The 15,855-nt window shown below is 50.0% G+C and overlaps 7 protein-coding genes across 7 annotated transcripts, besides 4 other annotated features; 3 read left to right on the plus strand and 4 right to left on the minus strand.

Annotated features, from left to right (window-relative positions):
• Positions 1–148: 148 nt before the first annotated feature.
• On the plus strand, positions 149–805 carry NFIA_068110 (translation machinery-associated protein 16; the record flags this gene model as incomplete). Its single annotated transcript, XM_001263538.1, has 3 exons — positions 149–317; positions 381–465; positions 523–805. 3 exons carry the CDS (start codon positions 149–151, stop codon positions 803–805), a joined length of 537 nt encoding a protein of 178 aa, XP_001263539.1.
• Positions 806–1,139: 334 nt separating this feature from the next.
• Positions 1,140–1,160: a microsatellite.
• A 214-nt stretch (positions 1,161–1,374) lies between these two features.
• Positions 1,375–2,652, plus strand: NFIA_068120 (MAM33 family protein; the record flags this gene model as incomplete). Its single annotated transcript, XM_001263539.1, has 5 exons — positions 1,375–1,564; positions 1,732–1,853; positions 1,913–1,971; positions 2,032–2,567; positions 2,627–2,652. 5 exons carry the CDS (start codon positions 1,375–1,377, stop codon positions 2,650–2,652), a joined length of 933 nt encoding a protein of 310 aa, XP_001263540.1.
• Positions 2,653–3,080: 428 nt separating this feature from the next.
• NFIA_068130 (DNA primase subunit PRI1) lies at positions 3,081–4,760 on the minus strand (the record flags this gene model as incomplete). Its single annotated transcript, XM_001263540.1, has 3 exons — positions 3,081–4,206; positions 4,267–4,461; positions 4,519–4,760. 3 exons carry the CDS (start codon positions 4,758–4,760, stop codon positions 3,081–3,083), a joined length of 1,563 nt encoding a protein of 520 aa, XP_001263541.1.
• A 1,567-nt stretch (positions 4,761–6,327) lies between these two features.
• On the plus strand, positions 6,328–7,289 carry cspA (putative cell surface protein; the record flags this gene model as incomplete). Its single annotated transcript, XM_001263541.1, has 3 exons — positions 6,328–6,408; positions 6,476–6,581; positions 6,637–7,289. The coding sequence occupies 3 exons, from the start codon at positions 6,328–6,330 to the stop codon at positions 7,287–7,289; spliced, it is 840 nt and encodes a 279-aa protein (XP_001263542.1).
• Positions 6,792–6,820: a microsatellite.
• Positions 6,968–7,182: a microsatellite.
• Positions 6,990–7,183: a microsatellite.
• A 706-nt stretch (positions 7,290–7,995) lies between the features above and the next one.
• NFIA_068150 (threonine synthase THR4) lies at positions 7,996–9,669 on the minus strand (the record flags this gene model as incomplete). Its single annotated transcript, XM_001263542.1, has 2 exons — positions 7,996–9,552; positions 9,616–9,669. 2 exons carry the CDS (start codon positions 9,667–9,669, stop codon positions 7,996–7,998), a joined length of 1,611 nt encoding a protein of 536 aa, XP_001263543.1.
• A 490-nt stretch (positions 9,670–10,159) lies between these two features.
• On the minus strand, positions 10,160–12,798 carry NFIA_068160 (putative AP-1 adaptor complex subunit beta; the record flags this gene model as incomplete). The annotated part of the gene is made up of 7 exons (XM_001263543.1): positions 10,160–10,616; positions 10,674–11,035; positions 11,086–11,654; positions 11,713–12,350; positions 12,413–12,544; positions 12,636–12,656; positions 12,722–12,798. The coding sequence occupies 7 exons, from the start codon at positions 12,796–12,798 to the stop codon at positions 10,160–10,162; spliced, it is 2,256 nt and encodes a 751-aa protein (XP_001263544.1).
• Positions 12,799–14,034: 1,236 nt separating this feature from the next.
• NFIA_068170 (epoxide hydrolase family protein) lies at positions 14,035–15,549 on the minus strand (the record flags this gene model as incomplete). The annotated part of the gene is made up of 6 exons (XM_001263544.1): positions 14,035–14,133; positions 14,186–14,341; positions 14,396–14,516; positions 14,571–14,757; positions 14,842–15,141; positions 15,195–15,549. The coding sequence occupies 6 exons, from the start codon at positions 15,547–15,549 to the stop codon at positions 14,035–14,037; spliced, it is 1,218 nt and encodes a 405-aa protein (XP_001263545.1).
• Between the last annotated feature and the right edge of the window lie 306 nt (positions 15,550–15,855).

Here is a 15,855-nt window from a genome sequence, read left to right on the forward strand (position 1 = left end):
CGGTCTCTACTTCCGTCGTCACCGCCTGTTGATTCTGCCGTCCGTACCAGAAAATTATCAAAAAAGGAAGTTTCGACTTTGTCGATGGTGAATTGGCATAGACTACCCCTCTACACCTGGCAAGTATAGAAGCTTCTGAATCGACACAATGCCGAAGTCATTCACGAAAGTACACAAACATATTTCCAAGAAGCGCGGTGTGATTGATGCGCTCCATGAGAACAGCAGAGATGCGAAGAGATTGCGCCGAGCGAACGCAAGGGACGATCGAGTAGCCCGAGTCTCAGCATTGATGGCCCGTGGAAGACAGTCTTATAGTCAGTATATACTTCAAATTCCTCTGCGGACTTGTTGAGCTGATTCTAATACCCTCTCTCTAGTTGATCGCGTCACGTACTTCCAAGAAACCGTTGCGGAAGAATCCAAACCGTTCTCAGAAGATGATATGAAGGATTTGGTCGTGCGGTATGTCTATGCCATTACTTTTCCTGCGCAGTCGCATGCTGACATCTGCTTGGCTAGGTATATTAACCGTAGCGTCCCTGAGATCGAACAACTACAGAGTGAGCGGAGGAAAGGCCGACCTCCAAGCAAGCGTGAAGAAGCCTTACTACAACGGACAGAGGTCGAGAACAAAGAGTTCAAGACTGGATTTTGGATGCCTGATTTAAGTCAAGAAGATGTGATCAAAGGCCTCGCATCGTGGAACGGAGACTGGTCCGGCCTCAGCATGATGAAATTCATCAGAATTACCAAAGATGGTGGAAAACAGCCGTCGGCTTTTCCACCCAAGGGACTTTCATGAGGCTGGTTTCTTCTAACTTTTCTCTTTGGTCTTCTTTTTATACATAACGAGTCAGATGATCTTCGGCGATGATCCTACATATGACATATGACAATGACCACTTGTACATGCTGCAGGTACTTTGTTGTGCATCAATATTCTATCAGAGATTCCAGCTTAGAACCTGATCAAGTTACGCCGCTCTGCATATTGAGCGTGAAGTAATCATACTATACCGCCGCACTGCCCAGGTTGCTATAGAGCCCAAATCCGGACCCCAGCCGACACCCGGAATCAAAACCTGATGCAGACGAAGCACAAATATAGTAAAAGTAACTGGGAGTGAAGAACATACTTCTTTTCTTTTCTTTTCTTTAGGGTAAGTAGGCTCATCCTGTGCTCTGTAGATAAGTAGTTGGATCAGCGGAAATGGCAGAAGCTCCCCTAGTCTTGGCGGGCGGGTCGGAAGGTTAACATCATCGGTTCGCCTCACGCCAGCTTCAAAACTTCCTCTCTCTCAACTTCATACCTTCTGATTACCACCTTATTATCTGCCATTTTTGCGCATCACATTTCCATCAGTCTTTAAGATGCTTTCTCTTCGTACATTCGCCCGTTCTGTGCCTCGCACACTCTCGCGGTCCATCGCTACCACCTCCCGGTCGTCCTTCCTGTCAGTACCCAAGAATGGCTTTCTGCAAGCTTCGTTGAAGCAGGCTACAAGACCCTCCTACGCTGCTTTCTCTACCTCTAGTGTTTTCAGACAATCTCCTGCCGAAGGTAAAGACTTCTATAAAGCTTATCCTTCAAGTTATCCGTGGAGGGAAAGATAGTTCAAATTTTCTCTTTCCAGCTTCATTTAGTGATCGGGCGCGAGTTCCGGTGGCTTCACAAAGCTGGTTTCATTGAGCAAAACATCAAGCTAACGCCCAATGTCTTTATATTAGGTGACATCGAACTTGTTGCTAAGCTCGAGGATGAATTGAAACATGAGAAGGCCTCCGGCCTTGAGGATCTTGAGACCTCGGTCCAGAACATCCAGTATGTTCTTCAGAACAACTCCTGGGAGGTGAGTATACGGACCACAACTATCATTGATCTCGGCACGGACTCACGTATTGTGCATAGGTCAAGGATGTTCCTGGTGAACAGGAAGTCGTGTTGACCAAGAAGTTCGGCAAGGAGGAGTAAGTATCTCTCCACCAGAGACCTTCGGCTCCTCCGCTAATACTTCCATCTACGGACAGGATCCGACTCACCTTCACCGTCGCCGATCTTCAGAACCTGAGTGAACAGGAGGATTTCGATGACAGCGCTTTCGCCGATGAGATGGACTTCCAGGGCCACCAGCCCGCTAACCAGGGTCGCGGTGCCCCCGGTGCTGTTGCCCAGCACCCCGAGGATCGCATTGCTCCCGCCGACCGCGAAATGGATGATCTGGACCGTGATATGGAGCCCAGCTTCCCTGCTCGTGTTAACATCACCATCGAAAAGCCCGGCAACGGTTCTCTCCTGATCCAAACCGTTGCCCAGGATGGTCTGTTCCAGATCGAGGAGGTGTCTTATTTCTCCAAGCCTGACCTCGCCCACGCACAAACTGCCGAGCAAGACTGGGCCAGACAGAGCCTCTACGCTGGTCCTCCTTTCGAGAACCTTGACGAGGACCTGCAGACCTTCCTCGAACGCTACCTCGAAGAAAGAGGCATCAACGCCGAGCTCGCCAACATGATCCCCGACTACATTCAGGTCAAGGAGCAGAAGGAATACGTCCGCTGGCTCGAGAGTAAGTTAGATCACTGCCATTTACGTCTTCGCTCGTGTAGCTAACACTGCTTGTCGCAGACGTCAAGAACTTTGTCGCCGCTTAAATACCGAAATCTCCGCGGCGAAAAAGTGCTCTGAAGTCCTTACTAGGTCTTCTCGTACATTGTATCAAAACCCATTGGGAAATCATAACTACTTATCCGCTATTCCCCCATTGTGTATCATTAGAAACGAATTCAGGATCATATGTTGTACGTAGTTCACATCTAATTGAGAATGTCAAACCTCTCATTCAAGCCGTCATCAAGATTACCGCTGAGTTTACCATAGTAGCGTAGAGTGACCAAAAACATACGAGTTTTGGCATCGGATCTTTGATTCAATTGCGTGGCTTATATACAGCCTAACCAACACGTATAAACGCCTTTGCTTCGCCAGCATGAACCAATATTTCCGCTAAGAATAGAAACCTGGAAATCCCAATCTCGAGAACCCAACCATGAAACAGAACAAATGCAAACAGTAAATGCCCTTAAAATTCCATGCTTTCCGATTTTACCTCAACCGGATCTTCATTTCCTCGTTTGCCGACGCGTTCCTCTTTGTTTAGAGAAGCGATGAACGAACGGAAGTAGTCAATATATGGCTTGAGGCTGGTCTTCTCGTAATCTTGCAATTTGCGACTTCCTTGGGAGTCGCTAGGCGTGTTGCTTTCACCTTGACCAGCTTCGGCGCCTGCATTACCGCTGGAGTGTTCAGCATCCCAGGCATCAATCTCCGCCAGTAATTGAGTGACTGTTGGGACGGAAAGAGGATCGAATTCGTCCGCTTTTTTGGCGTCAATGGGAACACAGACACGCCCTGTACCGGGATGGATGACGAAAGGGCTCTTGAGCAAATGGATCATTTTCTTGCTGACTTCAGCGTCGAGTCGCGGGTATGTATATTCGAGTACGATATCCTGTTTCGCGTCTTTCAGAGTGGTAGGATTGAGAGTGCTGCTCTTGCCAGTCTTAGCAAGCGCGTCGATGTCCGCCCATTTGTTCGTACTGGACCGGTCGGGCGACGAATCCCATTTCTTGCGCAGTGCATCATTCAGTGTCTTGTCCGGCAGCAATGAGAGGAGGCGCTCCGCTTGTTCTGAGCTTGCGAACGTATCCTGGTCGACAAGTGTAGTTTGGGCGAAGAAGGGTTTGAGGATTTCAAGACTACGGGACATATGCGGATGTAACGGCCGCTTCATATTCACGCGCTTCCCGCTTTGAGATCCTCCTCTCACAACGTCGAGATAGCCGGCAATGGCCCTGCGCCGGTCATCGGGGAGACTACGAGCACGGGGATCGCACACCCATGCGTGGGCACCACGACGACCTGAGTACACCCAAAGGATGTGCTCGAAGCCAAAGTCTTCACGCAAGGCAGTATCCACCACTTTCATCGCCATTGTCACGAAAGTCCAGCATTTCCGACAGATATTTGCCTTGGTGCAGCAAGACCGAATGTCGTCATAATCCGTCAAATCAATATCGAATACTAGCTCTTTGGAGATTGGTTTCATCTGACCGCCTCGTAGTGTTTTCCGGTCCCGCGGGTTTGTGTTATATACCGGACCGATCTCAAATCGCGAAGGGTTCATATTCAAGATGTCCTTACGGAATCTAAGGGAAGAATTTGTCAGGAACCGATGAATTATAGGCCCACAACTTCTCCCTACTCACAGATCTGCAGTCGCGTATGATTGATAACGAAGATATGCGTCATTCTGAAGAGTAAGAGCGAATTCACGGTTCCCAAAATCAGGAGAGGGTATAATTCCATGGTTCAGCCATTGAAAGAGGTAGCGGAATGGAAATAGACGCTGATAGAAAGCGAGCATTATATCTGTGTCGACTTGTGTCGATTGGGGAGCTGGCCTGAATGTACATCTAACGTCAGTGCCATGCTCAAATGCAAGAACAAACTGCGCTTACTCCGAAGCAGCTTGGGGTGCTGTCGCCTCATTTTGCGATTCTGGAGCATTCGAAGCTGGAAATTCCTCGTCGTTGTCCTCATCGCTGAACATATCTTCTAGCCTCACGCCTGTTGCCTGGTTCTCTAGCGCGACTGGAGCTTTATCTTCCGTAGCGCTAGAATGCGCATCAGTCGCAGGGGCATCTGGGAGGATCTCATCATCGTGAGCGGGCGACTCGGCGGAGGAAACTGAGTGAGGCATTATGTATCTGGTTGATGATGGGCAGTGGGATAACTTTATGGACTCTCTGGGCTACAACATCATTCATGTAATCCACATCCATCGACGCGAGACGCGTCCCGAACGCGTGCCTCTAATTGAACGGGAGTGACCCGTATCAGCCCTAGCCCTTATCCTTATCGATAGGGTAGCATGTGATATGCTCACAATTCACGTGACAGGGACTACCCTGATAAGACTTACGAGTTACGACCGCAAACGGTCAGTTTCCCTGGAAGTCTCATGCAACCACAACCTCGCCAGGAACGATCTCTTTTCCCTTTCAACTTCCGCTTGCGGTAGTATTGTAAGGTCATTCAACTTGTCGTCAGAGATTTCCCCCTCTCTCTGGCTCATCTCGAGTGGTATGATGCCTACATCTGCCCTGATTCTCGCGGAGATATCCAATCAAGAGAGATCCTCGTTACATTCAGAAAGGCTCCACCACCTTCGGCTTCAAATGTTCCCTAGGGTTCTTTTGCCGTCGTACTTGCGTTTAGAAGACTTCATTGGTTAAAAATGGTAGCAGTGAGCATACCAGAGATTTCGACATGGATCTGATATGCGCCATCGTCGATCAAGGACCTTATGAAAGCGTTTGACAACACTGGCTGGAGGCAGTAGCCAGCATTTGGTCATGGAGGCTCTTCTCTCGCAACGAGCTGAGCAGTGCGCTAGCCTCCACTTACATGGGCCTCAAACTATGAAGATTGGCTAAGCCTGCTGCATTGACTCCAGTACCTTTTGCTCCTTCTTTCAGCTTCGGCAGGTAGCATTGAATGGGCGTACCCATTTCAAGCTCCACATTCCAGTGTTGCTTCAGTCGCCTTTCTGCAGTGTGGTTCGACCATCTCAGACTGAGGCTCCATGGTGGCGCCGAGCTGTGAGCGGCTTGTTTCTATTTTCGCGTGAGGTGCCTTTTTCGTGACAAGATCTCAGTATCCGTGAGGACTCTATTCGGTAATGCTGGTTCATGTTACCTTTGTCTCACTAGTTTGATGTTGGTGACGCCATCACTTCTGGTTCCTAGACTTCCGTGCCTCCTCTTGTTGCCCCGTCTCTTGGGAGGCTGACAAGGGTATCCTCGGCCTTTAATCCGAATGAAACTCCGAGATGTCACATCGATCTCCTGGTCTTGACACACGACAGGCTCCCACATAAGAGTTTTCTCTTGATAGCATTACATCGGTACCTCTATTATCCATGGTTCAATGGGGTATTATCAGCCTACTCAGGCCGGAGGCCAATCAATGTTCGAGTTACCTGGGACAGGTATTGGTCGTCATCCTCGTTGATCGTGGATACGACATGGTACCGCTACCATTATCAGTAATCTCATGAAAACGTCAAGCGACTCCACCCTCGAGATATAAAGTAGAGTTCCTCCTGCGATCCTAACTCTTTTTCCTTTCAATTCTTTCTTTCACCTTTTCGTTAAAGAAAGTCGCTCGCTCTCAGACTCTTCATTCGTTTTCTTGCTTCCTTCGGGAATTGTCATTTATTGCTATCCAGAAACTTCTGTCTCAAAAGCAAGAAATTAATTTTCAAAATGGTCAACTCTGGCATTGCACTTCTGGCTCTGGCCGGGCCAGTCTTTGCTGGCATTATGCCGAACAAGGGCAATGACGAGGTACGCGTAGATCGCCCCAGCCTCTCTTACCTTCTGCGTGGCAGACACTAAGACATTGCGGTAATAGGGTCATCCTGGTTACCCTGGTCCAACTCCTCCCACCAAGTGGGCAGCCACTCCTGAGCCTCACTGGGTCACCAGGGAGATAACTTACTTGACCACTTCCTGCCCAAGTATGATGCTCCACCTGACCTTTCCAAGCGCGTGTGTCTAATACTCTTATCGCAGTTTCCCACACGAAAGTCACTTCTGGAACCAAGACTTTGACTGTTCCTATCACTCTGACTAACACAATCACCGTGACTACCACTACCGTTCATGACTTGAACACTGAGACTCGGGTGGTCGTGCCCACTGGAACTGCGACTACCCGTCCTCTGGTTCCGACTTCTGTCCCGACTTCTGTCCCGACTCAGAACGCGACTACTATTGTGCCGCCTCCTCCAAAGATTGTCCCAACAGGTGTCCCCGGCCAGAACACTACTGTTATCCCACCCCCCAGGCCCGCTCCTTTCACCAACAGCACTGTTCCTCCCCCTGTGCAGCCAGTTCCTGTTGCCCCTGGACAGCCCTCGGCTCCTAGCCAGCCTTCTGTCCCTGGCCAGCCCTCTGTTCCTGGCCAGCCTTCTGTTCCCAGCCAGCCCTCTGTCCCAAGTCAGCCCTCTGTCCCTGGCCAGCCTTCTGTTCCCAGCCAGCCCTCTGTCCCTGGTCAGCCCTCTGTTCCTCAGCAGCCCTCTGTTCCTCAGCAGCCCTCTGTTCCTGGCGAGCCCACTGTTGTCTCGCCGCCGCCAGCTGAGACTTCTCTCACTGGCTCTGCTTCCCAGTTCGGGCCTGCTGCCGGTCTCCTGGCTGGTATCTGGGTTTTCATGCTCATGCTTTAAAGCTCCATCTATGGCCTTCCGTATTCAAAGTGACTGGCCGTCATACGGGCGGGAAAGGTACATTTTCGATCATCCTGGATTTTCTCTTCTCGCACAGTTTTGACTCGGTCTCTGTTTGTCATTTGGCAAGCAAATTTCGGCCATCTACTTTGAAAAAGTTGTTCCTTCGCTCATGGTTTATGAACGGAGTTATTGTTTGTCAAATAACGAAGTAATAGTAATATAATACGGGCGTAGCAAATACATTGCATGCTTTATAGAGTCATTCACATCCTACTGTCTTTTAATGACGCTTTGAACATGATAAACTTCGAGCCGATCTAGTCAGTTGGTTCCACCACGTCAAATACGTTCACCTATCGGGATGTGAGTAAGACCTCGAACATCCGATTCAATTCTCGTAGACTTATGTAACCGTGATCGAGGACAGCGTCTCGCACTCTCATAGACACTCCTCGGATGCATAACTGAAAATGTCAAGCCCGGCAGAAAATGTTAATCCACGAGCCACGTATTTGACATTGATTCTATGGTCAGGTTTACTCTATGCAAAGCAGATTAAAAGCAGGGCCCAAACAGAAATGACGCAGACGCATCCATTCCACCAGCCTAAACCTCTAATAAAGATTGAAAAGGAGCAAAATAGAGGATATATAGAAGATAAATACATTTGGAAGAAGCAAAAAAGGTTTGTCGAAATAGTTCACTACCTCAAGCCCTGCAGCTCCTGCTCGACTTCGGCCTTGACCACTTCCCGGACACCTACCCATCCGGCGCCGGCGCGGATAGGAGTGACTCTGCTTTCGCGCTGCTCGAGCCCGATGAATTCCTGGGGAAGAACCTCGGTGAAGTCATACCCGTCTTCGGCGCGAAGGGCCAGGTCGACGGCGCTGGCGAACTTGGCCGGGTGGGCTGTGGAGAGGGAGATGTGCTTGACACCAGGATTACGCTCGATAGAGCGCAGAGCTGCCCGCACACCGACAGCCGAGTGAGGGTCGAGAATGTAGCCGCCAGTCTTGGAGCTCTTGGCGCTGCCGGGGCCGAGATTGGAGGGGAAGGAAGAGGTGTAGGTGGACTTGATCTGGTCAATGGTCTCATCGTTGCTCACCCGCTCGCTCTCGAACTCGGCCTTGGCGCCCTCAAGGACTGCCTGGGGTACGGTGAAGCCACCCTGTGTCTTGAGCTGATTGAGCCAATTGCTGACGCTCTCGCAGGCGTGCTTGCGTCTTTCGTCTGCAGAGCCGGCGCCGTCCGCCTGGAACGCAAGGAACCAGAGGAGACGCTCAAAGTTGCTGCTGACGAGGATGTCCATGGCGGGGCTGTGAGTCTCCTTGACGCCTTCTGCCTGTGTGGTGTTCTTGGTGTACTGGCCACCACTACGGAAGAAGCGATCCAGGATGTCGTTCTCGTTGGTTGCGATGACAAGCTTCTCAGCGGGAATGCCCATGCGCTTAGCGAACCATCCGGCGAGAATGTCACCGAAATTTCCTGAAGGAACAACGAAGCGCATCTTCGTGTCTTTGGAGAAGCCGGGGGTCTTGGTGAGAGAGAAGTAGGAGTAGAAGTAGTATGTGATCTGGGCCAGGATACGAGCCCAATTGATGGAGTTGACAGCGGCAATGTTGTGGGTTGAGTTGAGATCAGGATCGGCAAACAAGGCCTTGACAATGTCCTGGCAATCATCGAAAGAGCCCTCGACTGTCAGGTTGTGGACGTTGGCGTCCAAGACTGTCGTCATCTGAGCTTGCTGGATAGGCGACACCCGTCCAGTGGGGAAGAGGATGAAGATGGAGACATCCTTCTTGCCCCGGAGACCATAGATGGCTGCCGATCCAGTATCTCCACTGGTGGCACCAATAACAGTCAAGTGGTGTCTGTCCTTGCCCTCCTTGCCCTCATTCTTGCGCACCAAGAAATATTCGAAGAGGTTTCCGAGGAACTGTAGCGCTACATCCTTGAAGGCAAATGTTGGTCCATGGAACAATTCGAGCAAGTAGAGGTTGCGTTTTTCGTCCAATTCAACCACAGGCGTCCGCTCAGGGTGCCGGAATGTAGCGTATGAACGTCTAATGATATCTTTGAGGTCTTCCGAGGGGATTTCACTCGGCGAGATGTACAACGACATGATACGATATGCGAGATCTTCGAAACTGAGATCGCGCCACTCCGTCTCCCATCCCGCAGGAAGCGAGGGGATTTCTTCGGGGATGAACAGGCCACCATCGGACGCCAATCCTTTAAGGACGACATCTTCGAAGGACAGCTATACAGCCAGTAGGTCAGCAGAATGATCTTTTGGGTTAAGGTTAAATTATTCTTGACCGACCCCGTAGGAGGCACCCCGCGTGCTGAGATATTTTTGCGAAAGCGTATGAGACATGGCTAGGAAGTGAAATTTGATGTTGTGAGTATACCAGGTGTCTCTATTGAGATGACGGCTCCGTGTACAAGACAATTGCAATCAGAGACTCAATTGTAAAAGAATGGACGAAGGCGAGTCTGGCGATGATTCATCCCACCTCTGAACTAACTATCTTTCTCAAAACGCCGCGGGGAGGACCTTGCCTGTTTGGGGGTTAGCGTCGCCGACAACGGCACAGCGAAATCACGTGCATAAATGGCTGGCTCTGATATCTTGGCATCATGATACACGAGTACCTAGTACTCGCACTGGATCCAAGCATAGTCAAATCAAACGAGCGAGCGACAGAGAACACAGAAAGATAAATTTGGTTAACTATGTAGGTCAATTAATATCCAGGTCGGTGCGAATCGGACAATGGTATGGGATCTATATCAACAACTGTAAATACTACTCCTGACCTTGAGATGGTCACGCCGAATCATCAAATAACCAGAGCTTCCCCGCGTTAGAACAGTGATAGAATATCCTCATTGGTCTTTCTTTGCTGATTGCCCCCTGGGGGTGGCGACGTGGTGTTGGCGGAGAGATCAAGGCCAGAGAAGCCGTTCATGAGATCCGCAGCGGCACCGCCGCCGTTGGGAACAGCGGTGCTGGCTGAGGCGGCGGTACTGCCACTATCGCCGAACACACCAAGGAGGTCATCCAGATTGTTGCTTGAGGCAGGAGCGGGCGCGCCAGCAGCAGGAGATTCTACTCGAACGGGAGTACCAGCAAGACCCTCGAGACCAGACATTCCACTAGCAGGTTCTTTCTGAGTCGAAGCGGGAGCTGCGCCATCGAAATCGATATCCAGGAGGTTCTCAATGTTGTTTTGAGCCTGTGGCGGGGGTGTAGCACCCGTGACTGCGGCAGCCGCAGCGGCTGCAGCCAAGGGATTTTCACGGGCGTTTTGGATTTGTTCCCTGTTCCATCATATTAGCTGACTGCTCAAGAATGGATTGAGAAGCAAGGTAACGAACTCGATAGCAGCGCGTTGCACGGCATCTGCGCCAAATCTGCCCTGGCCGACAAATTGCTCTGGTGGTTTGTGGTAGACGGATGCAAGAGTAGAGAGTTCACCGATCAGCTGTTCGAGAAGAGCGGGGGGTAGAGAGTGGATCGTCGTAACAATAGGAGGCTTCTGGGAAAGAACAATGTTCTTCGTAGCATTGGGATCACTTGTGTTGGAGAGAAGACGCCAGTAAACGTAGGCTCGGTCACGGACATCGGGGTTATCGTTCTCAGCCGTTGCCGCCTGGAGAACTTTCTGAACCAGTCCTTGAGCCTTCTCAGGCCTCTTCAAAAATAGCTTTACGACGGCAGTAAGAATCTGAAGCTGGGTCTGATAAAAAATTAGCTTTGGCATACACAAGTCGAGCGCAGCAACCAGACCTGTGAGAATTCCTCGTTGAACCCTTCCACGAACCCGGCCAGGATGTCGCCAGCATTGCTAATCTTCTCTGCATATTCTCCCACGATCCAGATGAGCGCGGCACGGGCGTTTGGTTCATCCAACTCGTCAATGCATTTGCAGAGAGTAGGGATGATGCCTTCGTATCCAGGGTATTTCCGGAAAATATCTTTTATGACAACAATAGCCTCCTGTACGACGTAGTTCACTTTGGTGTTGATCAAATCCAATAATGTGTTTACACACTTCTCGCATGAACTCTCAATCTTGATGGCAACCTGGCCTATGGCTCGCACGGCGCGCCGAACGAAATCCATGTCGACTTCCAATGCGTACTCCCGCAGTTCTGCGAGGAGCTGATCGACGTTGCGGTCGTTTGCTATGCGGACCATAGTTTCCAGTTTCTGGAACTTGACATAAGGGGGGTCATTGTACTTGCAAAAGAAAACCCGCAACTCTTTGTTCAGAATATCGGGCTGCTTCTGCAACAACAGATCGATGTTTCGCAATGCGACATATTGTACTTCCGGGGCGGAGGACACCAGAGTCACTATATAGATATCAGCGTACCATGCCTTCGGGATAACAAGTGGGCTCAAGAGGAATACCTAGAGGGGGCGCCATCTTCTTCAAGTAGTTGCTCGACAACTCCTGCTTGATGTTCTTCATATGCAGGAAAACGACCTTGACCGCTGCCAGTACTACACTTGGATTGGCGTGTTGAAATTGTGGCGCGACTCGCTCGCAAATGTGCTCCGATTCCGTCACATCACTGGTCTTGTATTCTGCCAGAGTTGTCAGGATTGTGACCCGACCCCACTCCGTACATTCATTCAACGCCATCAACAACTTGCGCAGTACGTTAGATGTCACTTGGAGGGCTCGGGTCTCGGGGGCGGCATGATGGATTTCTGAAAGCGCGGTCACCGAGTTCGCAACCACCATAGGATTTGGATCGCCGATCATTTCCTGCAGCATCTCAAGGAAACCATTCTCCAAACACAATGAAGGATTCAAGTCGAATAGCTTCGCCACGCAGATCGCAGCAGTCTTTCGGACATACGGTGATTCGTCCCGGAGCGTCTTGCGAAGTGGTTCCTCCATGTAGTCGACCATTTTATCCACCCGAATACATCCCATTGTTCTGATAGCCAGTGCCCTAATCAACGGATTGGGGTCTTCAGAGTCCTGTACAAATGTATTCACGGCGAGAATGCAAAGATCCGGGTGAGATTTGGCGTAATTCCTTTTTGAAGCGTGTGGGATCAGCGAACGGAGCCGCCACCGAGCAGATTCAGGAACACTTACATGAGATATAGATATACAAGCTTCTTCTGTTCAAGATCGCTCGTCGCAATATTCTTGAGGACGTCAGGGAAAAGAGCAGAGACATCCTTTCCCAGTGTCATGGCCATGATGGTCTTCTGAATGGCTTCCTTCCTGGAACAGAGTTAGAATGCACTCACATTCGGCGGCGCAAGTAGTAAATGGTCAAAAGAGCTCCGAGAGAAAACAAAAGTATTCCACATACCGTTCGTACGCATACTGAGATCTATTCTTCCCGTCAGCGACACAGTCCACTCAATGAAACTTGCGTAGGGTGGAGGAACTCCGTACACAAGACCAGCTCGCAATTCAAACGTTTCTCCTTTTCTAGGCACTGCAAAAGCGCCGCGGATCCTACTCATCGCCATTTTGAGGGCACGAAAGCTTCAGCGACGACTAGGTCGCGCCTCCGCAAACAATATTTTTATCGTAGGTGAGAAGTAGTGCTTCGTTGCGGACCACTGCGGGGAATTCGGCGGCGAAGCTTCAGGGACCAGTTCGACTCGAGGGGACGTGACGGTGCAACACTTAAAACGAGACCGGGATCCCGATACCCAAATTGGCCTCAGGTTGATAGAGAAAATGGAAAAGGGCGGAAAGTAGGGAGCAATCCGTCTCCCTCAAAGGGTGCTGATGGGGTTAAGGAAAGCAAATGGTCTGGTCTGGTCTAGGTCAATTGTCACGGGCCCAAAAGTTGTCCACAAAACGCGGCTCATGATTTCCCCAAACCGGAGCCACATCCCACTCCGTCCGGTCCACTTCAGGTCCCTAACTCTACCAGGACTCTCTGATTATTGACGCCGTTATAACCAGCACATTTTTTGAGTTGAGATTTGATGTCATGGTAGGTCCCGGCTTGTCATGATGGATGTCAGTTATTCATTTTCATTACCAGGCGAACCTCCCTAATCTGCGACGCTTGTTCGTCGAGGCAAGAACAGAGGCTGAAGAGAACGAGTACTCAAGGACGGCTGTATGCTCTCATCTACCGTATTTAGTGCAAGATTCCATGCTGAAGATAATTGCAGTTTTACAACCTCGTCCTCTTTATCTCCTCAGTCGCCGTCTTCAGCTTAGTAGCACAACGGATGAGTGGCTCGAAATCCGGAAGATGATGAACGCAATGACGCTTTACTGCTATCACTTCGTCAATCTAAGAGTGGCACCGTGGTATCGAATGGCACATTCAACTCCCTGCCCGTACCAGAGGACTCAATAGGCAGGCAAGATCACGACATCGAGGTCAGACGCGAAGTTGGCATTCACAAGAGTGGCCATCAAAATGTCAAAAGATTTATCCGATAATCAAGCATTCATATTATGCTCTCGAAAGACAAGATGACTTGGTGGAGTTGGCCACCTGCCTTTGTCTGCATTCTTCTGTCGCTCTCAGCCAGAGCATACGAGGCTAAGCGGCACCATGTTGGAAGCAGTGGATGTCCCTATCTACTATGTCTGCCTACCTGGTCAGCTCACAGGATGTTGTGTGTTCATTGATATATATTGGAAACAGGTGACAGTATGCTGCCGCTTGCTCATTAACGTCAATTGAAGCAAATTGTTTGAGGCTTGTTTCTGTTCTCAACAAGAATGAGCTCTGGCTATCACTTCGCCGCCGCAATGCTTGGCCAAATTTGCTCAATGAAACCCGTCAAGTCCGCTTTCAGGCCTTGGGGTCGCTCAAGCGCCGCAAAATGACCACCCTCAATGAGAAAGTCAGCGTGTATGGATTTGAATGGAAACCTAGGTTCATACCTTCTGGTGATCCTTGAAGAAAATCAAATTTCCTGTTGTGGCCACCCAGGATCTAGGAGCCGGATAAAGTTCCATGGGAAAATAGGAATATCCAAATGGTTTCTGTATGAACCACCGTGTACTCAGTTCAGAGGTGAACTTTCTATGAGGATAGTCCTGTTTGACCTCTTTATCAGCATCCCTGCAACTTCATGAAATCGGGACCCAGACCTCGCGGTAAAAGTAGATGGCCCGCGGATATGTCTCGGTAAACCAGTACAGAGAGACAAAATCTAGGATGGTCTCTAAAGGAAGAGGTTCGTCCACCCAATCGAGGAATTTCTCTCCAACCCTAGTCATGCGATTTAATGAGGTGCTTTGCGATTTTGAGTATCGTCATGCTTACCACGCCAGCAGAGCCATGGGGTTGGTAGACAGGACAAGACCTATGGTGCTTGGTTTTGTGCCTTGTTCGATTGCATATGCTATCCCAGTCGTTAGGAAAGCGTTCAGCCTCTCGACTCCGCGTTTCTCAGAAGCAGATAAGCTGTCATCTGAACAGCCTTCTGGGCGTGGGATAGTACAGAAGTTCACTGTTTCTTGTTGGCACAATCTCAGACAGGCACAGAAGAGATACACTCACGATGAGCCGCTGCAGCATCGTCAGTATGCATTACAATTGAAGGCATGGACTTTGCACCGACCTTTACAGCTTTCGAAATCCACTGCCAGCACCCTCGAGATGCGGCTTCCGATATCTCCGCCCTGGGCGATATAGCCGCCTCCGAAACCGAGTCCTTTCATTAACTGGTCCATCACTCGTGCCACGTCATGGCTCTTATACTCCTTGTCCAAGGGTGGGCCGGATGAGAACCCATAGCCGGGAAGCGAAGGCACAATCAAGTGGTAAGGCAATGTGGTCGGAGTGTATTCCTCCTTGAACAGTTGAAGCATCGGGAGAAACTCCAGAAAGCTACCTATAGTATTCCTATAAGCACCGATGCAGTAACCGAGGGCAATCGAGCATTACCAGGCCATCCATGAAGGAGTATCACAGGAACTGCGTCTTTCTTTTCCGAGAACAAAGCTGCAAAGTGCAGCGATATGTCCTCGATCTTGGTTGTGAACTGAGGGAAGCTATTGGTCCGGGCCTCGGTGACTCTCCAGTCGTAGTCGTTCAGCCATTTCTCTCGCATGGTCGTCAGCCAGTCGGATGTGACACCATATCGACGGTCCTGTTGCTGGTTCTCGAGTGTAGGTGGAGCTATCTTAGCGAGCTTCACCAGGGTCTTCAGCTCGGCTATCTGCTCATCGGGAAAGGCTACTTGAAAAGGAGTTGGGACGATGGTTGCGGTTGAAGGAAACTGGCTGAATGGGACAGACATGGTGATAGTTGTTGATGTAGGGAAGGTAGTTATGCTTCATCTGAGACTACTCTGTACATTATGATTACGATGACATATATACCCGCGGATGCCCAAGGCAGATGGCCCTCTGGATTAATAATAGACAGAGGATGGCTTCAGTGCGGGGTAAATCAACCAAAAAAATATGGATATCATCGACAGCGATAAGTGATCGTCTCGTATCCGTGATGGCCGAAGCTGTATAATTTCCTCATTAGCAAGACTGGGGACCAAATCCAAAGTTGTTTAGAGAGGTAGAGACAACCAAGGCAGTATGCTATCAAG

The sequence above is a fragment of the Aspergillus fischeri genome, genomic scaffold (genome assembly GCF_000149645.3).
Source record: "Aspergillus fischeri NRRL 181 1099437636252 genomic scaffold, whole genome shotgun sequence".
NCBI lineage: Eukaryota > Fungi > Ascomycota > Eurotiomycetes > Eurotiales > Aspergillaceae > Aspergillus > Aspergillus fischeri.